Source organism: Oncorhynchus masou, chromosome 25, assembly GCF_036934945.1.
Source record: "Oncorhynchus masou masou isolate Uvic2021 chromosome 25, UVic_Omas_1.1, whole genome shotgun sequence".
Taxonomy (NCBI): domain Eukaryota; kingdom Metazoa; phylum Chordata; class Actinopteri; order Salmoniformes; family Salmonidae; genus Oncorhynchus; species Oncorhynchus masou.
The window spans coordinates 20,704,235-20,722,010 of NC_088236.1; the positions used below are offsets into that span (position 1 = coordinate 20,704,235).

General features: G+C 44.3%; 1 protein-coding gene across 1 annotated transcript in view; it reads right to left on the reverse strand.

The window, feature by feature from the left end:
* Window positions 1-17,776, reverse strand: part of LOC135513519 (electrogenic sodium bicarbonate cotransporter 4-like) — a 30,032-nt gene continuing 12,256 nt past the window's right edge. The window contains exons 7-24 of the mRNA XM_064936396.1: window positions 16,151-16,308; window positions 15,491-15,578; window positions 13,739-13,893; window positions 13,396-13,524; window positions 10,760-10,934; window positions 9,253-9,386; window positions 8,816-8,996; window positions 8,591-8,689; window positions 7,140-7,382; window positions 5,712-5,825; window positions 5,057-5,218; window positions 4,496-4,674; window positions 3,942-4,014; window positions 3,584-3,652; window positions 3,140-3,313; window positions 1,987-2,166; window positions 1,791-1,849; window positions 1-172 (exon numbers count right to left, since the gene is read on the reverse strand). Of these exons, the coding sequence (XP_064792468.1) occupies window positions 1-172; window positions 1,791-1,849; window positions 1,987-2,166; window positions 3,140-3,313; window positions 3,584-3,652; window positions 3,942-4,014; window positions 4,496-4,674; window positions 5,057-5,218; window positions 5,712-5,825; window positions 7,140-7,382; window positions 8,591-8,689; window positions 8,816-8,996; window positions 9,253-9,386; window positions 10,760-10,934; window positions 13,396-13,524; window positions 13,739-13,893; window positions 15,491-15,578; window positions 16,151-16,308 (2,544 nt within the window). The remainder of the gene's footprint in view (window positions 173-1,790; window positions 1,850-1,986; window positions 2,167-3,139; window positions 3,314-3,583; window positions 3,653-3,941; window positions 4,015-4,495; window positions 4,675-5,056; window positions 5,219-5,711; window positions 5,826-7,139; window positions 7,383-8,590; window positions 8,690-8,815; window positions 8,997-9,252; window positions 9,387-10,759; window positions 10,935-13,395; window positions 13,525-13,738; window positions 13,894-15,490; window positions 15,579-16,150; window positions 16,309-17,776) is intronic.

Consider the following 17,776-nt stretch of genomic DNA (forward strand, 5'->3'; position numbering starts at 1 on the left):
CTACAGCGTTGTTTCGCTGCTCATGTCCCTGTGGCGGGGGTGGTCAGTGTCTGTGTCGTAGTCCGACTCCATCTCGATCTTCACCTGGGGCACGGGGAAGGCCATGCCACGGCCGTGGGCCATAGGCACCGCCGGGGACGATGGGCAGGAGATCTTCAGATGCAGGGTGATGCTGAGGAACGGCAAGTCCCAGTTATCATACATATCATACATACCTGTATGTATGTCCTGTGGGGTTCAGATGGGTTTGATTCTCGCTGGGGCCACCCATACGAAAATGTATACATGCACTAGTGTAAGTCGCTTAGGATAAAAGAGTCTGCAAAATGACATACACAGTGAAAAAAACACAGAGGGGAGGGGGACTGGAGACAGGCGAGGGGGAAGATAACCTTGGGCAAGACAGGGGTGGTCTGTAGTGAGATGTCATCTGGAGCTGGTACCAGAGAGTGAATTAGACTAGAGGACAGGTTGGGCAAATTAATGTGAAACAACATGACAGAGAGTTAGACGAGCTGTCAACTGTGATTGAAGTCTGTTCTTTATGCCGTAGTGTTCCAAGCCTTTCTGCGGTGTAGTTCGCAGCCTATGGGGAATGTGAGATGTGGGGAGGAATGCAATGCACAGTTTGTGATGCAAAACTAACAGTAAAAGAAACAAAGTTTCTCCTTATGTTGCAGTTTCTCCTCTCCTAATGTCACAGTCTTCAGGAGTTTTTTTAGCAAATATGTTGGCCTAATGTATACTGCTGAACCATGCTTCCTTAAAAGCAATGCAGACATGAATTTGATAGTAGTTTCTATTTGACATAAGGAGTCAAAGGCAACACGCAGATAACATGACTAAAAGGATAGAGGGGAGAGGAATATTCAACTATATGGAATGAAGACACAACTAAGAACAAAACAGTAGTGTTCGTGAATGGGACCCATCGATAGACTACTAGACTATTGGGTACCTACAACAACACATGGAGGAAAAAGAAACAACCAAAACTCTGAGAAAGGCCTGGTGCATGTGGTATGAGGTCACAGTGCACCAAACACTGTTCACTCTCAAATACTGCTATCTGCTACATACAGATAGAATGTCAAACTTTTATTCATCTATTCAAATATGCCACACATTTCTACAGAATATAAACCAAGCCGGTGCCTTAAAAGTAGGAAGTAAGAATACATAGGAAATAGTGTATGACTAGTGTGTTGGAATTATGCACATGCATGTGATGTGTCTACACATAGAGACACATTGACACAAAATTACACAACTAGTTTTCATAACGCATAGGAGTGCAGGGAAAATAGCAGCAAGGGCTGCTTAGCAAAACCCAAAATAACATCTGCATTGCATTAAAGTGCATGAAGAGAAGGGTATGAAGGCATATTCTCTGAGATATAGCTTATACTTCAGCCCAGCCTTGGCAGAACACTATGGAATACTGGGTCTGTGAGAAATTATGTGTGGAATTATGGATGCTGTGTGTGTGTGTGTGTGTGTGTGTGTGTGTGTGTGTGTGTGTGTGTGTGTGTGTGTGTGTGTGTGTGTGTGTGTGTGTGTGTGTGTGTGTGTGTGTGTGTGTGTGTGTGTGTGTGTGTGTGTGTGTGTGTGTGAGTGTGAGTGTGTGTGAGTGCATGTTTCTATATCTGCCAGGCTGATGTTTCATGTTTATGTAATCTATGAATCAGGGGAAGTATTTGCCTGGCTGGCAGTGAGCAGCCCACTGTGACTGGGCGTCAACGGGCTGCAGAAGGTCACTGTAGGGGACGTGTAGTTTGAGCACACAGTACCTGCGGTCCACGTCAGACTCAGAGCTGGGCGAGCAGTTGGAGTACGCGTGGTACTTCTCCTGCATACAAACACATGCACACACACACAAAACAGACAGACACACACAAAACACAGCCATCAGAAATGAATTATTTCGCAAGAATTGTTTTTCTCTAAACCAGCCAGTTGGCGGCAGTAAAACCTAACATGTCTCACCTCGTCTTCACTGTCGTCTGATCTCCCTTTCTTCTTGTCTTTCTTCTTTGTGTCATCTTTATCACCCTTCTTCTTCTCCTTTTTCTTGTCTTTCCCAGGCAGGATATCATCTATCCAGGCGAGGTCGTGTTGAGAGAACACCATGTCCAGCATCTTACGCACCACCAGCAACCCCAAGATCTGATGGTCGCACAAGCAAATGATCACTATCCTTAACTTGTGACAAGAAAATAACATCAACAGGAAAGAAGATACATGTAAAACTCTTCATAAGTAACCAGCATTTACTTCATAGGTAACCAGTATTTACATCATAAGTAACCAACATTTACATCATAAGTAACCAACATTTACATCATAAGTAAGCAACATTTACTTCATAAGTAACCAGCATTTACTTCATAAGTAACCAACATTTACTTCATAAGTAACCAGCATTTACTTCATAAGTAACCAACATTTACATCATAAGTAACCAACATTTACATCATAAGTAACCAACATTTACATTTACTTCATCATAAGTAAGCAACATTTACTTCATAAGTAACAAGCATTTACTTCATAAGTAACCAGCATTTACTTCATAAGTAACCAACATTTACTTCATAAGTAACCAGCATTTACTTCATAAGTAACCAACATTTACATCATAAGTAACCAACATTTACATCATAAGTAACCAACATTTACTTCATAAGTAACCAGCATTTACTTCATAAGTAACCAACATTTACTTCATAAGTAACCAACATTTACTTCATAAGTAACCAGCATTTACTTCATAAGTAACCAACATTTACATCCTATCAGGTCATTTGTATGTTGATGGGTGCTCGAATGTATCCCGAAACACGGCCATTGGGACTGTTGGTAATACATCGAAGTAATACTTTTTTATGCATTAATGCATGGGTTAAACTAATTTGATGGAGGGCCAAGTGTATGCATGTTTTCGCTCCTCCCATGTACCTGATTGATCAGTTAAGGTAATTTATTTAGTAAGAACTTCCCTCACCTGCTTTTCTGGGTCTTAATTAGACACAAATTGAAAGGAAATAGTAAAAAACAGCAGATACTCTGCCCTCCATGGAACGAGTCTGACACCCCTGCATTAATACTTGTTCCATTAAAAGCGAGTCATGAATAATACCATGACAGGGAAGAGGATGGCCAGGACGGTGGACTTGAGCACCCAAAGGACAGCTAGACAGATGATCTGGACCAGGGTGAAGAGGTGGACCCTCCTCAGAGGCACGTGACGCAGGAAAGGGAAGTCTGGCTGGTACTTGGACGGCATCATGTACAACTTGATCCTCTCCCAGAACTACAGAGGAGTGACAGGGGAGACATAATGAGAACACACACACACACACACACTAGCCATGCTCTGAGCAGCCGAGCTAACACCCTAATTAAAATGCATCTCCAGTTGCTGCTTAGATGCTGCTAGAATACATAGTTACATTCCCCCCAGACACACACATTCTCAGAAGAAAGATAACCGCACCACAGAGAATACTAAAAAGCCCATACCATGAGAGTTTGATTTGACACATAACCACCGGTTGTCAACTGTTTTCTGGTCTCTACATACCTGAATGCCACTGAGAGATGCCACGCCCATGTAGAGAAACACACCATAGAGCACTGGCATGGGTATGAACTGTGAGTGGACCAGAGGGAGAACACACAGTTAAACTACATAGACAACATCGACACATAATCCTGTTGATCCCTTGTAATAGCATGTGTTGGTATAGAAAACACACTGATTGCACCCAAAATTGCACCATATTCCTTAATCAGTGCACTACTTTTGACCAGGTTCCATAAGTCTCTGGTCAAAAGTAGTGCACAGAATAGGGAATAGGGTGCCATTTGGGCCACTACCACTGTTATCTTTCATCAATAAGCCTAGTTTAGGTTGGAGGAAATGATCATGCTTTACTGACCTGTAGAATGGGAGCCAAGAAGATGGAGACTCCAGTGAGAACAAACACCAGAATCCCTGTCAGTCTCTGCTCCCTATACATTAGAGAGAGAGAGAGATACAGAGAGAGACACAGAGAGAATGACTACCAGCAAACCTTTCCATATGTAACAGACAGCAGACAAGAGACAAGTTCTGCCTGGACTGTACTGTCCTGTATATCCTCTGTAGAAGTGGTATTAAAAATCAGGGTCGCGACCCAGGGAACAAACGTTTTTGAGAAAGATATTTTGAAAAATACAATGTTATTGTGTAAATGTATTTATTGGTTTCTTTTAATTTTGATAAGAGATAAACATTTAATGAATTGAAGGTTATTTGTTGGTGTAAAAATTGAAATGTATCGATTTTAAGGTTGTGCCATTAGATTTGAGTTGGGTTGGGGTCGCGAGAAACTATTGCGGGAAAAAATGGGGTCCCCAGAAATTCTGCCGAAAAAGATGGGGTCCCAGCTGAAAAAGTTTGAATACTACTGGTCTATAGTCACACTATTTTCTCTTCTCTGTGCTCCCTCACCTGACACCCAGGAACTGAGGCTGCTCCCCAGGGGCGCTGGACTCACTCTCCATCTTCAGTGAATCAATGTGGGCGATGGAGATGACAGTGGCGGCCACGTACCAGGGAAGGCCCAAGAAGGAGCAGGCAGCCATCAACACCCCCACCCAGAACAGGTCCAAGTGGTAGCCACACCCTTTCTGCAGGGAGGGACACACAGAGTAGAGTAGGACATAAATTCACACTGCAGGATGTCATTGAGGTAATTGTCCTATTAAGTATGTAGTGTAGGCCCTAACGTGACACCAGAGCCCAAATAAGGGTCTAGGAACTAGATTTTTACTATTACAAGTATGTCTTATCTCCAATATAAATGACTCATCATTGCAAACAACATGTCTGATGCCCATTTTGTCCTCCACAAGCTGAGGTTAAACTAGTTATCAATGTCTTCACCATAACAGGCTGGCTGTGTATTTAATACAGCACATCACGGTTTCCCTTGTGAAAGAGGTCTCCTAACTTCAATGGGAGTTTCTGGATAATTAAAGGTTAAATAAATCAATAAAAACATCCAACTACCCTCAGTTTGTTCTCCTTCCGGTTGACAATGACAGCACTGATCTGCTGGTCCATGAAGATGAGGATGGTGACCAGGAGAGCAGGGACAAAGCTGGCCAAATACACCCACCATGGGTTCTTCCCAAACGGCAGCACAATCCAACCCCGGTCGGGACGTGTGGGCTAAAGGGAGTCAGTAAGGGGCAGTGTCAGAGTTACCATTCCTTGATTAAAGGACAAACAAACGTACACACCCCTTTTGTCCCCAAAACAGCCTCAATTCGTCGGGGCATCCACTGGGATGTTGGCCCATGTTGACTCCAGTGCTTCTCAAGTCGGCTGGATGTCCTTTGGGTGGTGGACCATTCTTGATACACACAGGAAACTGTTGAGCGTGAAAACCAAAGCAGCACTGCAACCCTTGATAGAAACCGGTGCGCCTGGCGCCTACGTTCTGCCATAGCCTGTTCAAAGGCATTGTCTCCTACCCTTCATCTACACTGATTGAAGTGGATTTAACAAGTGACATCAATAAGGGATCATAGCTTTCACCTAGAAAAACCTGGTCAGTCTATGTCATGGAATGAGTAGGTGTTCATAATGTTTTTCTACATTCACTATTTATCCCCAGGGTATGATCAGGAACATCACTCATATGTTAAACCTGTTTCTTTACCTTAAATTCTGTGGGAACGATGAGCTTGGGGGTTTTGAGCCCAATTAACCTGTCCAGACCGACAAAGGTCATAATGGCCATGAAGATGGAGAAGTCACTGATGAGCTTTCGCAGCTGTTTACAGAAGCCAAAGACAGTGCAACAGACAGAGCAAAAGACAGAGCAACAGACAGAGCATCAGACAGAGCCACAGACAGACACGCAGACAGACAGTGAACAAAGCAAAGCAAAAAATATAAAACAAGTCTAGTGTGAAACAAATCATCTCTCAAAGAACAACAAATGCAGAGACACAAACACATTAAAAACATCTCAAATGCATTGAAAATCATAAGCTGTATTCAGCTGTAATATAGGTGGAATAGAATATTGTGAGGAACATGCAGTTTCAGGTCACCAGGGGATCCAGGACATTGAGGATCAGGGAGGGAACAGAGAGGGAACAGAGAGGGAAAGAGGGAACAGAGAGGGAAAGAGGGAACAGAGAGGGAAAGAGGGAACAGAGAGGGAAAGAGGGAACAGAGAGGGAACAGAGAGGGAAAGAGGGAACAGAGAGGGAAAGAGGGAACAGAGAGGGAAAGAGGGAACAGAGAGGGAAAGAGGGGAGAGAGAGAGAGATAGAGATAGAGAGATAGAGAGATAGAGAGAGAGAGAGATAGATAGAGAGATAGATAGATAGAGAGATAGAGAGATAGATAGATAGATAGATAGATAGATAGATAGATAGATAGATAGATAGATAGATAGATGGATAGACGGATAGATGGATAGATGGATGGATAGATGGATAGATGGATAGATGGATAGATGGATAGATGGATAGATAGATAGATAGATAGATAGATAGATAGATAGATAGATAGATAGATAGATAGATAGATAGAAGGAGCAAAAACATGGAGGGGGGAGTTGGGGGAGACAATGGTTTACAAAAGTTTGGATATAAACATGTTTTGGTCATTACACTTATTTACACCCAAAATCTCTACGGACATTTATACTAAATCCCCACAGGAATATGTATTCTCCACTGGCTAGAGAGTTTTGAACATATAAGAATTTTGTCGGAGCGGATGGTCGTGGGGTGGAACATAATTATAAGAATTGGTATACTGCAAATTGACCACAACTAAGACAAAAAAATTGATTGTGTCTCAATGTAGTTTTCAAATACAATCACATGTCTTTCTTTTGAACAGATTTGTAAAATGAAACACATTTTTAGCTGAATTCCTGGTCTTTTTGAAGTCTTTTTTTAAATCACTTGCAAGAGGGTTTTGGCCCGTCGGCCGCTTGTTACCGACCCCTGGAACAGACTATCTGTCTTGAAAAATATGAAACTGTGGCTGCATTAGGCTGCCAATTGTGATGCAGCCTGTTTGTCACTATATAAAGATCCAGCCCCTTGTCAGTTAGTTCTGGTCTCACCTTGGTGGGGAAGTAGCGACTGAACTTGAACTTCTTGAGGGAGACGGTCATGGAGTAGGTCCCGAAGAACAGGATGAAGGACATGAGGGCCAGGTCAGGGACGTACTTACAGGTGTTGCCCACCAGAGAGCCTCCATACTTCACACACTCCTTCTTACTGAGCTGGCTCCAGTCCAGGCCTGTGATGTTTAACTGGTAGGAGAGAGGGAGAGAGGGGTGGAGGGGGGCAGGAAGGGGGACACAGTTTTACAGGTGGAAGAAAAAGGTGACGTGAAGAGAAAACGATTGGCATGGATGTGAGGATGTGAGGGTTTGTCAGGAGAGAGAGAAAAAAAGAAAGAAAGAAAGAAAGAAAGAAAGAAAGAAAGAAAGAAAGAAAGAAAGAAAGAACGAAAGGTAGAGAATAACAGGGAAGAGAGTGCAGGGGAACAAAAGGGAGGCAAAAAAAGAAAATGAACAGACTCTTTAAACATATAGTTTCCACTTGGCTTAGTGCCATACTCCTGTTTTTAAGTAGTATCATTAAACCTTGAGTTCAAACAAATAACAACTAAGAAGTCTGTTGTGTCAAAAAATGAAATATTGAAAAGCCCTTAAGGCCTAATGGGTATTCAGCAGGGGTGTGTTGTGTTTCCAACAGAACACCAGTTCTAACATCTCCTTAAAAAGACATGACAAAATACACATAGAATAAAAACAACAACTTACTCCAAAGAGACTAGAGGTGTTATCAGTTGGCACTGGCACTAAATCATTGAAGATCATTGAAGCCACTGTTTAAGTTAGAAGAAGGGTTTGTTTAAGTTAGAAGAAGAGACAAAGAGAGGAGGGTAATGAAGGAGAAATTGAGATGCAGAGAGGGAAAACGAGATGACGGCAGAGTCAGGGGACAAGAGAAATACAAAATAAAAGAAGATTTTAACAGGTAGACTTTGAGACTTTAAACAGAGAGAAGGAGTAGTTAGTTAAAGCTCATGCATACACAGGAAGTGTTACTCACTCGCATCAGACAGCAGCCATTTGTGTGTGCAGCAAAAACAAACGTGAGACAAATCAGTTACAGTAGTCAAGTATCTTCAGTCAATTCTCATAACGTTTGCAATATAAGATTTCACAATGCAATAAACGTCTCCAGACAGGCATAAAGGTATAATCCATCCTTATAATACCAAACCATTCTATAATCGTGGTGTCCCCAAACCCCTTGGTGGTAGCCAGGTCCTGCTAATACCCACATTTCTTTGTGCTATTGCCATTTCTATTCCTGTCAAACTTTTGACATGGTTGGCGAGACAATTCCATAAGGAGCTGTAATGAGAGAGTGGAAACAGACTGACACCCAGGCTACTAGGTCCTGATAACCTCATCATAAGCCTCTTCAACCCTTTAACAACCCTGATATCCTCTGCTGGGGACTCTGCACTTCAGTAATATTTTATACAGCTAAGGATGGACTCACTGGGGTCTGGGGCCAGGCACTCGCACTTGTAGGCGGTGACGTAGTCTGGCTTGAAGTCGGTGTTGATGGGGTAGTATTTGAAGGAGCCCATCTGCAGCAACACATTATATCAACAGTTAAGTGTGAGTGTGTGTGCTTGCATGACTACATGTGTACTCGCCTGCGAGTGTGTGTGCGTGTGTGTGCGTGCGTCTGCGTGCACACACACATGACCCACCATCTTCTTGATGGCGTCAGAGATGAAGATGAAGGAGATGAGGCTGGAGAAGCCCTCCTCTGTGAAACGGGTCATGTACTTGATGATGTAGCTGGCGTCCGTGGCGACCAGGAGGAAGCACTGCAAACAGGAGTGGATCCCGATCCACAGACGCAGCTCCATGTAGTCTATACCATTGTTCCTTAGAAATAAGAACATTATTGATATAGGGGCAGAATGTCGAAGGCAGGACAGTCTTTTTATGAAGATGAAATGGACGCATACTCTCCAATAAGACACATCAAATCTTATCTCACCATTGTGCCATTCATATAACTGTCTGATGTGCGTGTTGCTTGAATTCTCATCAAATCAAGAGGAGGAACCATATGTATTCAAATACTACATATAGGCTACAGTGTCTGATTGTGAACTAGGGTGGGGTTGAGCTCGCTCACTTGCTGAATTCGAAGAGCAGTTTCTCAAAGATGAGGATAGGTCCAGTAGAGCTGAGGATGATGAGGGGCTGACCACTAAACAGACAGAATACTGTTCCTGACAACGCTGTGCCCAGGAAACTCTCCATCACACCCTGAAACAGAGAAAGAGGGAGAGGGCAGGTGGGGGAGAGGGTAGTGTGAGAGAGAGAAAAGGAGACAGAAAGAGAGAGAGAGAGAGAGAGAGAGAGAGAGAGAGAGAGAGAGAGAGAGAGAGAGAGAGAGAAAGAGAGATAGAGAGATAGAGAGTTCAATTCTACAACCATCTAAAAGGAAGCGATTGCCAAACCTTCCAAAACAAAGCCATCACCTACAGAGAGATTAACCTGGAGAAGAGTCCCCTAAGCAAGCTTGTCATGGGGCTCTGTTCACAAACACAAACAGAACCCACAGAGCCCCAGGACAGAAACAGCAACACAATTAGACCCAACAAATCATGAGAAAAAATATATATAATTACTTGACATGCTGTAAAGAATTTCCCAAAAAACAGAGCAAACTGGAATTAGCCATAAACAGAGAGTACGCAGTGGCATAATACCTGACCACTGTGACTGACCCAAAATTAAGGAAAGCTTTGACTATGTACAGACTCAGTGAGCATAGCCTTGCTATTGAGAAAGGCCGCCGAAGGCAGACCTGGCTCTCAAGAAAAGACAGGCTATGTGGAAACTGAGCTGCACTTACTAACCTCCTGCCAAATGTATAACCACATATTTCCCTCTGATTACACAGACCCACAAAGAATTCCAAAACAAATCCAATTTTGATAAGCTCAAATATCTATTTGGTGAAATAACACAGTGTGCCATCACAGCAGCCAGATTTGGGACCTGTTGCCACAAGAAAAGGGCAAACAGTGAAGAACAAACACCATTGTAAATACAACCCATATTTATGTTTATTTATTTTCCCTTTTGTACTTTAAGTATTAGCACATCATTACAACACTGTACATACCTATAATATGACATTTGAAATGTGTCTATTCCTTTGAAACTTGTGAGTGTAATGTTTTTGTATTGTTAATGTCACTTTTATTTATGATCTATTTTACTTGCTTTGGAAATGTAAACCTACTGTATGTTTCCCATGCCAGTAAAGCCTTCTGAATTGAATTGACAGAGAGAGAGAGAGATGAACAAATGAATTCAGTTCAGTCATTGGTCCATATACTGCATGTGATGGATAGGGCCAGTGACTGAACTAAATCCATCTCTCTCTCTGTCTTTCTCTCCCCCCAATTAAGCTACCATACAGTTATTTGTTTTGTTCCATTTTGCAAATCATCGACTCAGAAAATTAGGACATTAATTAATTGGCCCTGCCCTGGGTACCAGTCTGTTTGTGCTAACATTCCATTCATTGTACTTTGTGATATGCCAAACATATTGGTATATGACACGGAGTATAAGGAGTGGAATGGTAACACAAAACAGTTGTGGATTTCAGGGTAAAGCAGCCCAACCTGGTAGTTGTCTGTGGCGTCTCCCAGCAGGCCTCCGAAGGTGATGGCATTGGTGATGCAGCCCAGGTAGATGAACAGCACAGCAGAGATAGACTGGATGTGAAAGCCTTCATAGAAGTCACTAAGCAACCAGGGTATTTTTCTCTTGATGTCAAGAAACAGACCTCCACAGAACCTGCAAAAGACACTCTGGTTATGATGCAGAACTTACCACAGACAAGGACACACTGGTTACCACAGAACCTGCCACAGGCACAGACACAAACACTCTGGTTACCACAGAACCTGCCACAGGCACAGACACAAACACACTGGTTACCACAGAACCTGCCACAGGCACAGACACAAACACTCTGGTTACCACAGAACCTGCCACAGGCACAGACACAAACACTCTGGTTACCACAGAACCTGTTGCAGACACAGACACAAACACTGGTTACCACAGAACCTGCCTCAGACACAAACACACTGGTTACCACAGAACCTGCCACAGGCACAGACACAAACACACTGGTTACCACAGAACCTGCCACAGGCACAGACACAAACACACTGGTTATGATGCAAAACCTGCCACAGACACAAACACACTGGTTACAACAGAACCTGCCACAGGCACAAACACTCTGGTTACCACAGAACCTGCCACAGGCACAGACACAAACACTCTGGTTACAACAGAACCTGCTGCAGACACAAACACTCTGGTTACAACAGAACCTACCACAGACACAAACACTCTGGTTACCACAGAACCTGCCACAGGCACAGACATAAACACTCTGGTTACCACAGAACCTGACACAGACACAAACACACTGGTTACAACAGAACCTACCACAGACACAAACACAAACACTCTGGTTACAACAGAACCTACCACAGACACAAACACACTGGTTACCACAGAACCTGTTGCAGACACAGACACAAACACTCTGGTTACCACAGAACCTGCCTCAGACACAAACACTCTGGTTACAACAGAACCTACCACAGACACAAACACACTGGTTACCACAGAACCTGCTGCAGACATAGACACAAACACTCTGGTTACCACAGAACCTGCCTCAGACACAAACACTCTGGTTACAACAGAACCTACCACAGACACAAACACACTGGTTACCACAGAACCTGCTGCAGACATAGACACAAACACTCTGGTTACCACAGAACCTGCCTCAGACACAAACACACTGGTTACCACAGAACCTGCTGCAGACATAGACACAAACACTCTGGTTACCACAGAACTTGCCTCAGACACAAACACTCTGGTTACAACAGAACCTACCACAGACTTACACAAACACACTGGCTCCCACAGAACTTGCTGCAGACACAGACACAAACACTCTGGTTACCACAGAACCTGCCACAGGCACAGACAAACACTCTGGTTACAAAAGAACCTACCACAGACACAAACACTCTGGTTACAACAGAACAGACACAAACACCTGGTTACCACACAGACACAAACACTCTGGTTACCAAAGAACCTGCCTCAGACACAAACACTCTGGTTACCACAGAACCTGCCTCAGACACAAACACTCTGGTTACAATAGAACCTACCACAGACACAAACACTCTGGTTACCACAGAACCTACCTCAGACACAAACACTCTGGTTACAATAGAACCTACCACAGACACAGACATAAACACACTGGTTACCACAGAACCTGCCTCAGACACAGACACAAACACACTAGTTACCACAGAACCTGCTGCAGACACAGACACAAACACTCTGGTTTACCACAGACAAACACCTGGTTGACCACAGACACAGACACAGACACAACACAAACACTCTGGTTACCACAGAACCTGCTGCAGACACAGACACAAACACACTAGTTACCACGAACCTGCTGCAGACACAAACACTCTGATTACAACAGAACCTACCACAGACACAAACACTCTGATTACAACAGAACCTACCACAGGCACAGACACAAACACTCTGGTTATGATGCAGAGCATGCCACACACACACACACAAAAAAACTGGTTATCACAGAACCTGCCACAGACATCAATCAAATATATTTTATAAAGCCCTTTTTATATCCAAAATTGTTGCAAAGTGCTTGTCACAGAAACTCTGGTTATGATGCTGCACACGTTCTGTTTAAAATGTTTTGTCATCTATTTAATGCATCACTGAGTCACTTCGTTTCAGCCTGTCTGTCGTTTCACAGTGTGACTGGGTGGGCCAATGGAACCGCTGATGATTTAATACAATCATTTTGGGCCGATGAGAAATAGAGAGGTGATTATCTTGGCTATCCTGACCGCCTGACCAGTCACTTTACTCATCACTCCTGAGTGAGTGAATGTTCCAAATGTGAATTAACAAGAGACAGGACATTTTAAAGCACATTTAGATGCAATATCCCTTGAATACTAATAGGTTGTCCCAGCAACTCAGCTCTATGTAAAGGCCAGCTAAAGGTTCCAATTCCACTCTAGTACTCTACCTCATATCTCAATTCACTCAGTAGTCTTCCTCTCTTATCCCAGTTCAGACCCAGTTTCTCTCACGTTGTCATACTTCCTAGTCTCCTAACATACATGCAAACGGTGTAAATCCCAGTCCCCACGCAGTAGCCTACCTCCCAGTGTGTGCCAGCTCCTCTCCCAGTTCGTGAGCCACTGGCATCTCCTCATCCTCAGCGAGGCCTCCACCTCCTCCGGCCGCACCATTCGGCTGACCCAGCTCATTCAGAGAGAACACTGACTTCCTGTACACACAGGAAACAGGAAGTACACACCGGCGGAGAAGAGAGGTATAGGAAGTGATGATGACAGACATACTGAGAAAGACTGCCACATCTGGGTCTCAGAGTTTTAAGGTCTCAGACTCTTGAAAATTAAAGCGTCTTTGGGTTTTAGAAAAGCGCTATCAAAAAATGCAAAGTATTATTATTAAGTAGGGGGAAATGACTAGAGTCCAACCTCTTGTCAGCCGAGGTCACTTTTTTAGGAGGCTCTATACGTATTTTGGGGTCCCACTCTCCGGGCGGCAGCACGATCACCTCATCCAGGAACTCATCTATACCTGCAATCAGATCCTCTCGATCTCTAGCCTTGTACGCCACATCACTGAACAGCTAGGGAGAGAGAGAGAGAGAGAGAGAGAGAGAGAGAGAGAGAGAGGGGAGAGAGAGGGGAGAGAGAGAATGTGAGATAGAGGGAGAGAGAGAGAGAGAGAGAGAGAGAGAGAGAGAATGTAGAGAGAGAGAGAAGGGGGTGAGATAGAGAGAGAGAGAGAGAGAGAGAGAGAGAGAGAGGAGAGAGAGAAGGGAGAGAGAGAGAGAAGGGGGTGAGATAGAGAGAGAGATAGAGAGAGAGAGAGAGAGAGAGAGAGAGAGAGAGAGAGAAGGGGGTGAGATAGAGGGAGAGAGAGAGAGAGAGAGAGAGAGAGAAGGGGGTGAGATAGAGAGAGAGAGAGAGAGAGAGAGAGAGAGAGAGAGAGAGAGAGAGAGAGAGAGAGAGAGAGAGAGAGAGAGAGAGAGAAAGAGAGAGAAGGGGGTGAGATAGAGAGAGAGAGATAGAGTTATTCCTATGCGTATCTGATACAAGGTTCTGACCTCTCCCCTCATTAGTTAATGGGATGCATACCCAGGGACCAATTCTTCATGTATGACAGTGGTGGGACTCTGTTCAAAACATCTGCCAGTCTATTATGGGAAATAACAGGCTGTTACCTGTCTGACATAAAACATTTATATCCATGATATTTTGATAACGAGAGGCTGACTGGTACCAACAGCAAGCCATGAAGGCCTCATTATCACCATGTGGAGTTCTGGCTGACTCAAGTTGACACACCATCAAGCCTGTATTTCCATGTCATCTGTCATGTCATATGTCATGTCAACTGTCATCTGCCATCTGTCATCTGTCATGTTCCCTCTAGTGGTGTGGGGGCTGTGCTTTTGCAAAGTGGCTGGGGTTATATCCTTCCTGTTTGGCCCTGTCCTCCTGTCTCAGCCTCCAGTATTTATGCTGCAGTAGTTTATGTGTCGGGGGCCTAGGGTCAGTTTGTTATATCTGGAGTATGCTCTCTCTAATTCTCTCTTTCGCTCTTTCTCTCTTTCTCTCGGAGGACCTGAGCCCTAGGACCATGCCTCAGGACTACCTGGCATGATGACTCCTTGCTGTCCCCAGTCCACCTGGCCGTGCTGCTGCTCCAGTTTCAACTGTTCTGCCTGCGGCTATGGAATGCTGATCTGTTCACCGGACGTACTACCTGTCCCAGACCTGCTGTTTTCAACTCTCTAGAGACAGCAGGAGTGGTAGAGATACTCTTAATGATCGGCTATGAAAAGCCAACTGACATTTACACCTCGACAACTACTGTGATTATTATTATTTGACCATGCTGGTCATTTATGAACATTTGAACATCTTGACCAGGTTCTGTTATAATCTCCACCCGGCACGGCCAGAAGAGGACTGGCCACCCCTCATAGCCTGGTTCCTCTCTAGGTTTCTTCTTAGGTTTTGGCCTTTCTAGAGAGTTTTTCCTAGCCACCGTGCTTCTACACCTGCATTGCTTGCTGTTTGGGGTTTTAGGCTGGGTTTCTGTACAGCACTTTGAGATGTCAGCTGATGTACGAAGGGCTATATAAATACATTTGATTTGATCTGTCATGACATGTCATCTGTATTCATGAAAAGAAAGAAACATTGACAGACACTTACGTCATCCACCATTAGAGTAGCTATGGCTCTGCCGATCTGATTATAGGACTTGGCTTTTCCTGTTGGCCCCAACAGAATAAACAGGAATCTGTGGTAGTGCGGGGGAAAAGAAACCTCAACATTGGCTCACAAAATGTCTAAATACAGTATGTGCTGCATGGGCATCAGAACAGATACAATGGACAAGGCAAGATGTAGCCATTATGTACAGCTAGTACTTATATGTCAGACATTGTTTACATGTTAGTCCTTTAGCAGGCGCTTTCATCCAGAGCAATATACGGTCAACCAAAGTTAGGTAAGGCTGTGTGGGGAATAGGTTAGGGTCCACAAAATGTCAAAATATGTGCTTGCTGCATGGGCATAAGAACAGATACAAAGAACACAGAGAAAGAGATAAATAAATAGGCAGGCAGGCAGGCAGGCAGGCAGGCAGGCAGGCAGGCAGGCAAGCAGGCAGGCAGGCAGGCAGGCAGGCAGGCAGGCAGGCAGGCAGGCAGGCAGGCAGGCAGGCAGGCAGGCAGGCAGGCAGGCAGGCAGGCAGGCAGGCAGGCAGGCAGGCAGGCAGGCAGGCAGGCAGGCAGGCAGGCAGGCAGGCAGGCAGGCAGGCAGGCAGGCAGGCAGGCAGGCAGGCAGGCAGGCAGGCAGGCAGCTCATTACCTGGTGGGAACAGGAACCTCTGTCAGTCCTCCCAGAGTGGTGGCCTGGGCCAGGCGGACAAAGGCTACAAAGGGCTTATCCAGGAAGTCCACTTCACCCACCAGAACATTTGATGCCTCAGCATCTCTAGGGATCTTTTTCATGAACTTATTCCTTAGCTATGGAGGGAGGGAATGAGGGAGGGAGGGGTAAGAAGGACAGTCAGAGAGAGTTGATCCATCAGGGCATACTGTATATGGTATGGACACTGGATTTCTTGTCAGCATAACTGACAAGAACATTTTGAGATGAAATTTCATCATATTTTCAAGTTCAAGTTTCAAGTTTTTTTAATACATTTATACGCACATAGATATCCTAATATGACATTAATAAAGGATTCAGTTGTGACAGGGAAGACTTTAGATATGTGTATACAATAGTGTTCTCCTGCTTGACGTTGTCATTGTGTTCTATCAATGCCCTTGGCCTTTCATCGATCCACTCACTGATCTGTTTGAAAATATCATTACATTTCACCTCACTGCTGTTCTGGCAGCTTATGTTTTTGCTGGATAAAATAAACTAGTCTCTGAGCATAACATTTAAAGCAATTCTAGTGAATGTAAAAAAAATACTACATCCATTGGAGACTGGGGCTTGACTGTGGGAAAGAAATGTGTCCGTATAACCTGAACTGACCGATCGCATGCGAAGGTGGGCTGCAAATGAGATACTAACGATCTCACCCGATATGAACGTACAATCCCAATGCCAATCCCAGTGTCTACATGTGAGGCAGCAGAGGCACGAGGATGGGACACTGAAAAGCACGTTTTCCCAATGGCAGCTCAATACTGACCCAGACAAACCTAGCACAGTCACGGGCTATGTCAGCTCATCTATGGAGGCCATTGCCAGCGACACACACGACACGTGGGCTATCACTAGCAAACTGGCACATGTGACCTACTGTTGATTCAAACATCCCCCTGCGACTACGTTAAGTAAAAACCACTCAACCAGAGAATAATAGTGGTTAGAGCGCTGCGTCAGTAACCAAAAAGTTGCTGGATCAAATCCCCGAGCTGACAAAGTAAAGATCTGTCATTCTGCCCCTGAGCAAGACAGTTTCCCGCGTGCCGAAGACGTGGATGTCGATTTAAGGCAGCCCCCCGCACATCTCTGATTCAGAGGGGTTGGGTTAAACGCGGAGGACACATTTCAGTTGAATGCATTCAGTTGTACAACTGATTAGGTATCCCCTTCCCCTAATCAGTGGGGGTAGATTGGCATAGCCTGGAAACCAGCCTGGTTCTGCTTTACGCTGGCCAAACAGATGCAGCAACAGTCAAGTACCCAGAGATGTATTCATTGATGTGTCTACTGAGTTAAACATGGCATATTTGTCCAGCACATTATCCCAAGACAATTATTTGGGCATAAACTTGACAGAGGCAACTGTTTCAACCCAATGCTCAGCACAATACACCTGACCTATCATTCAGGGAGGGGCTGTATTTCTCACTGGGTTTAAATGCTACTGTTAAATCATCCTTAGACAACACAAAGTTGTATGCCCGCCTGCTCCCCAGATAACTCTGTGACACAAACACTAAAACAAACACAATCCAAGATTTAATTGAC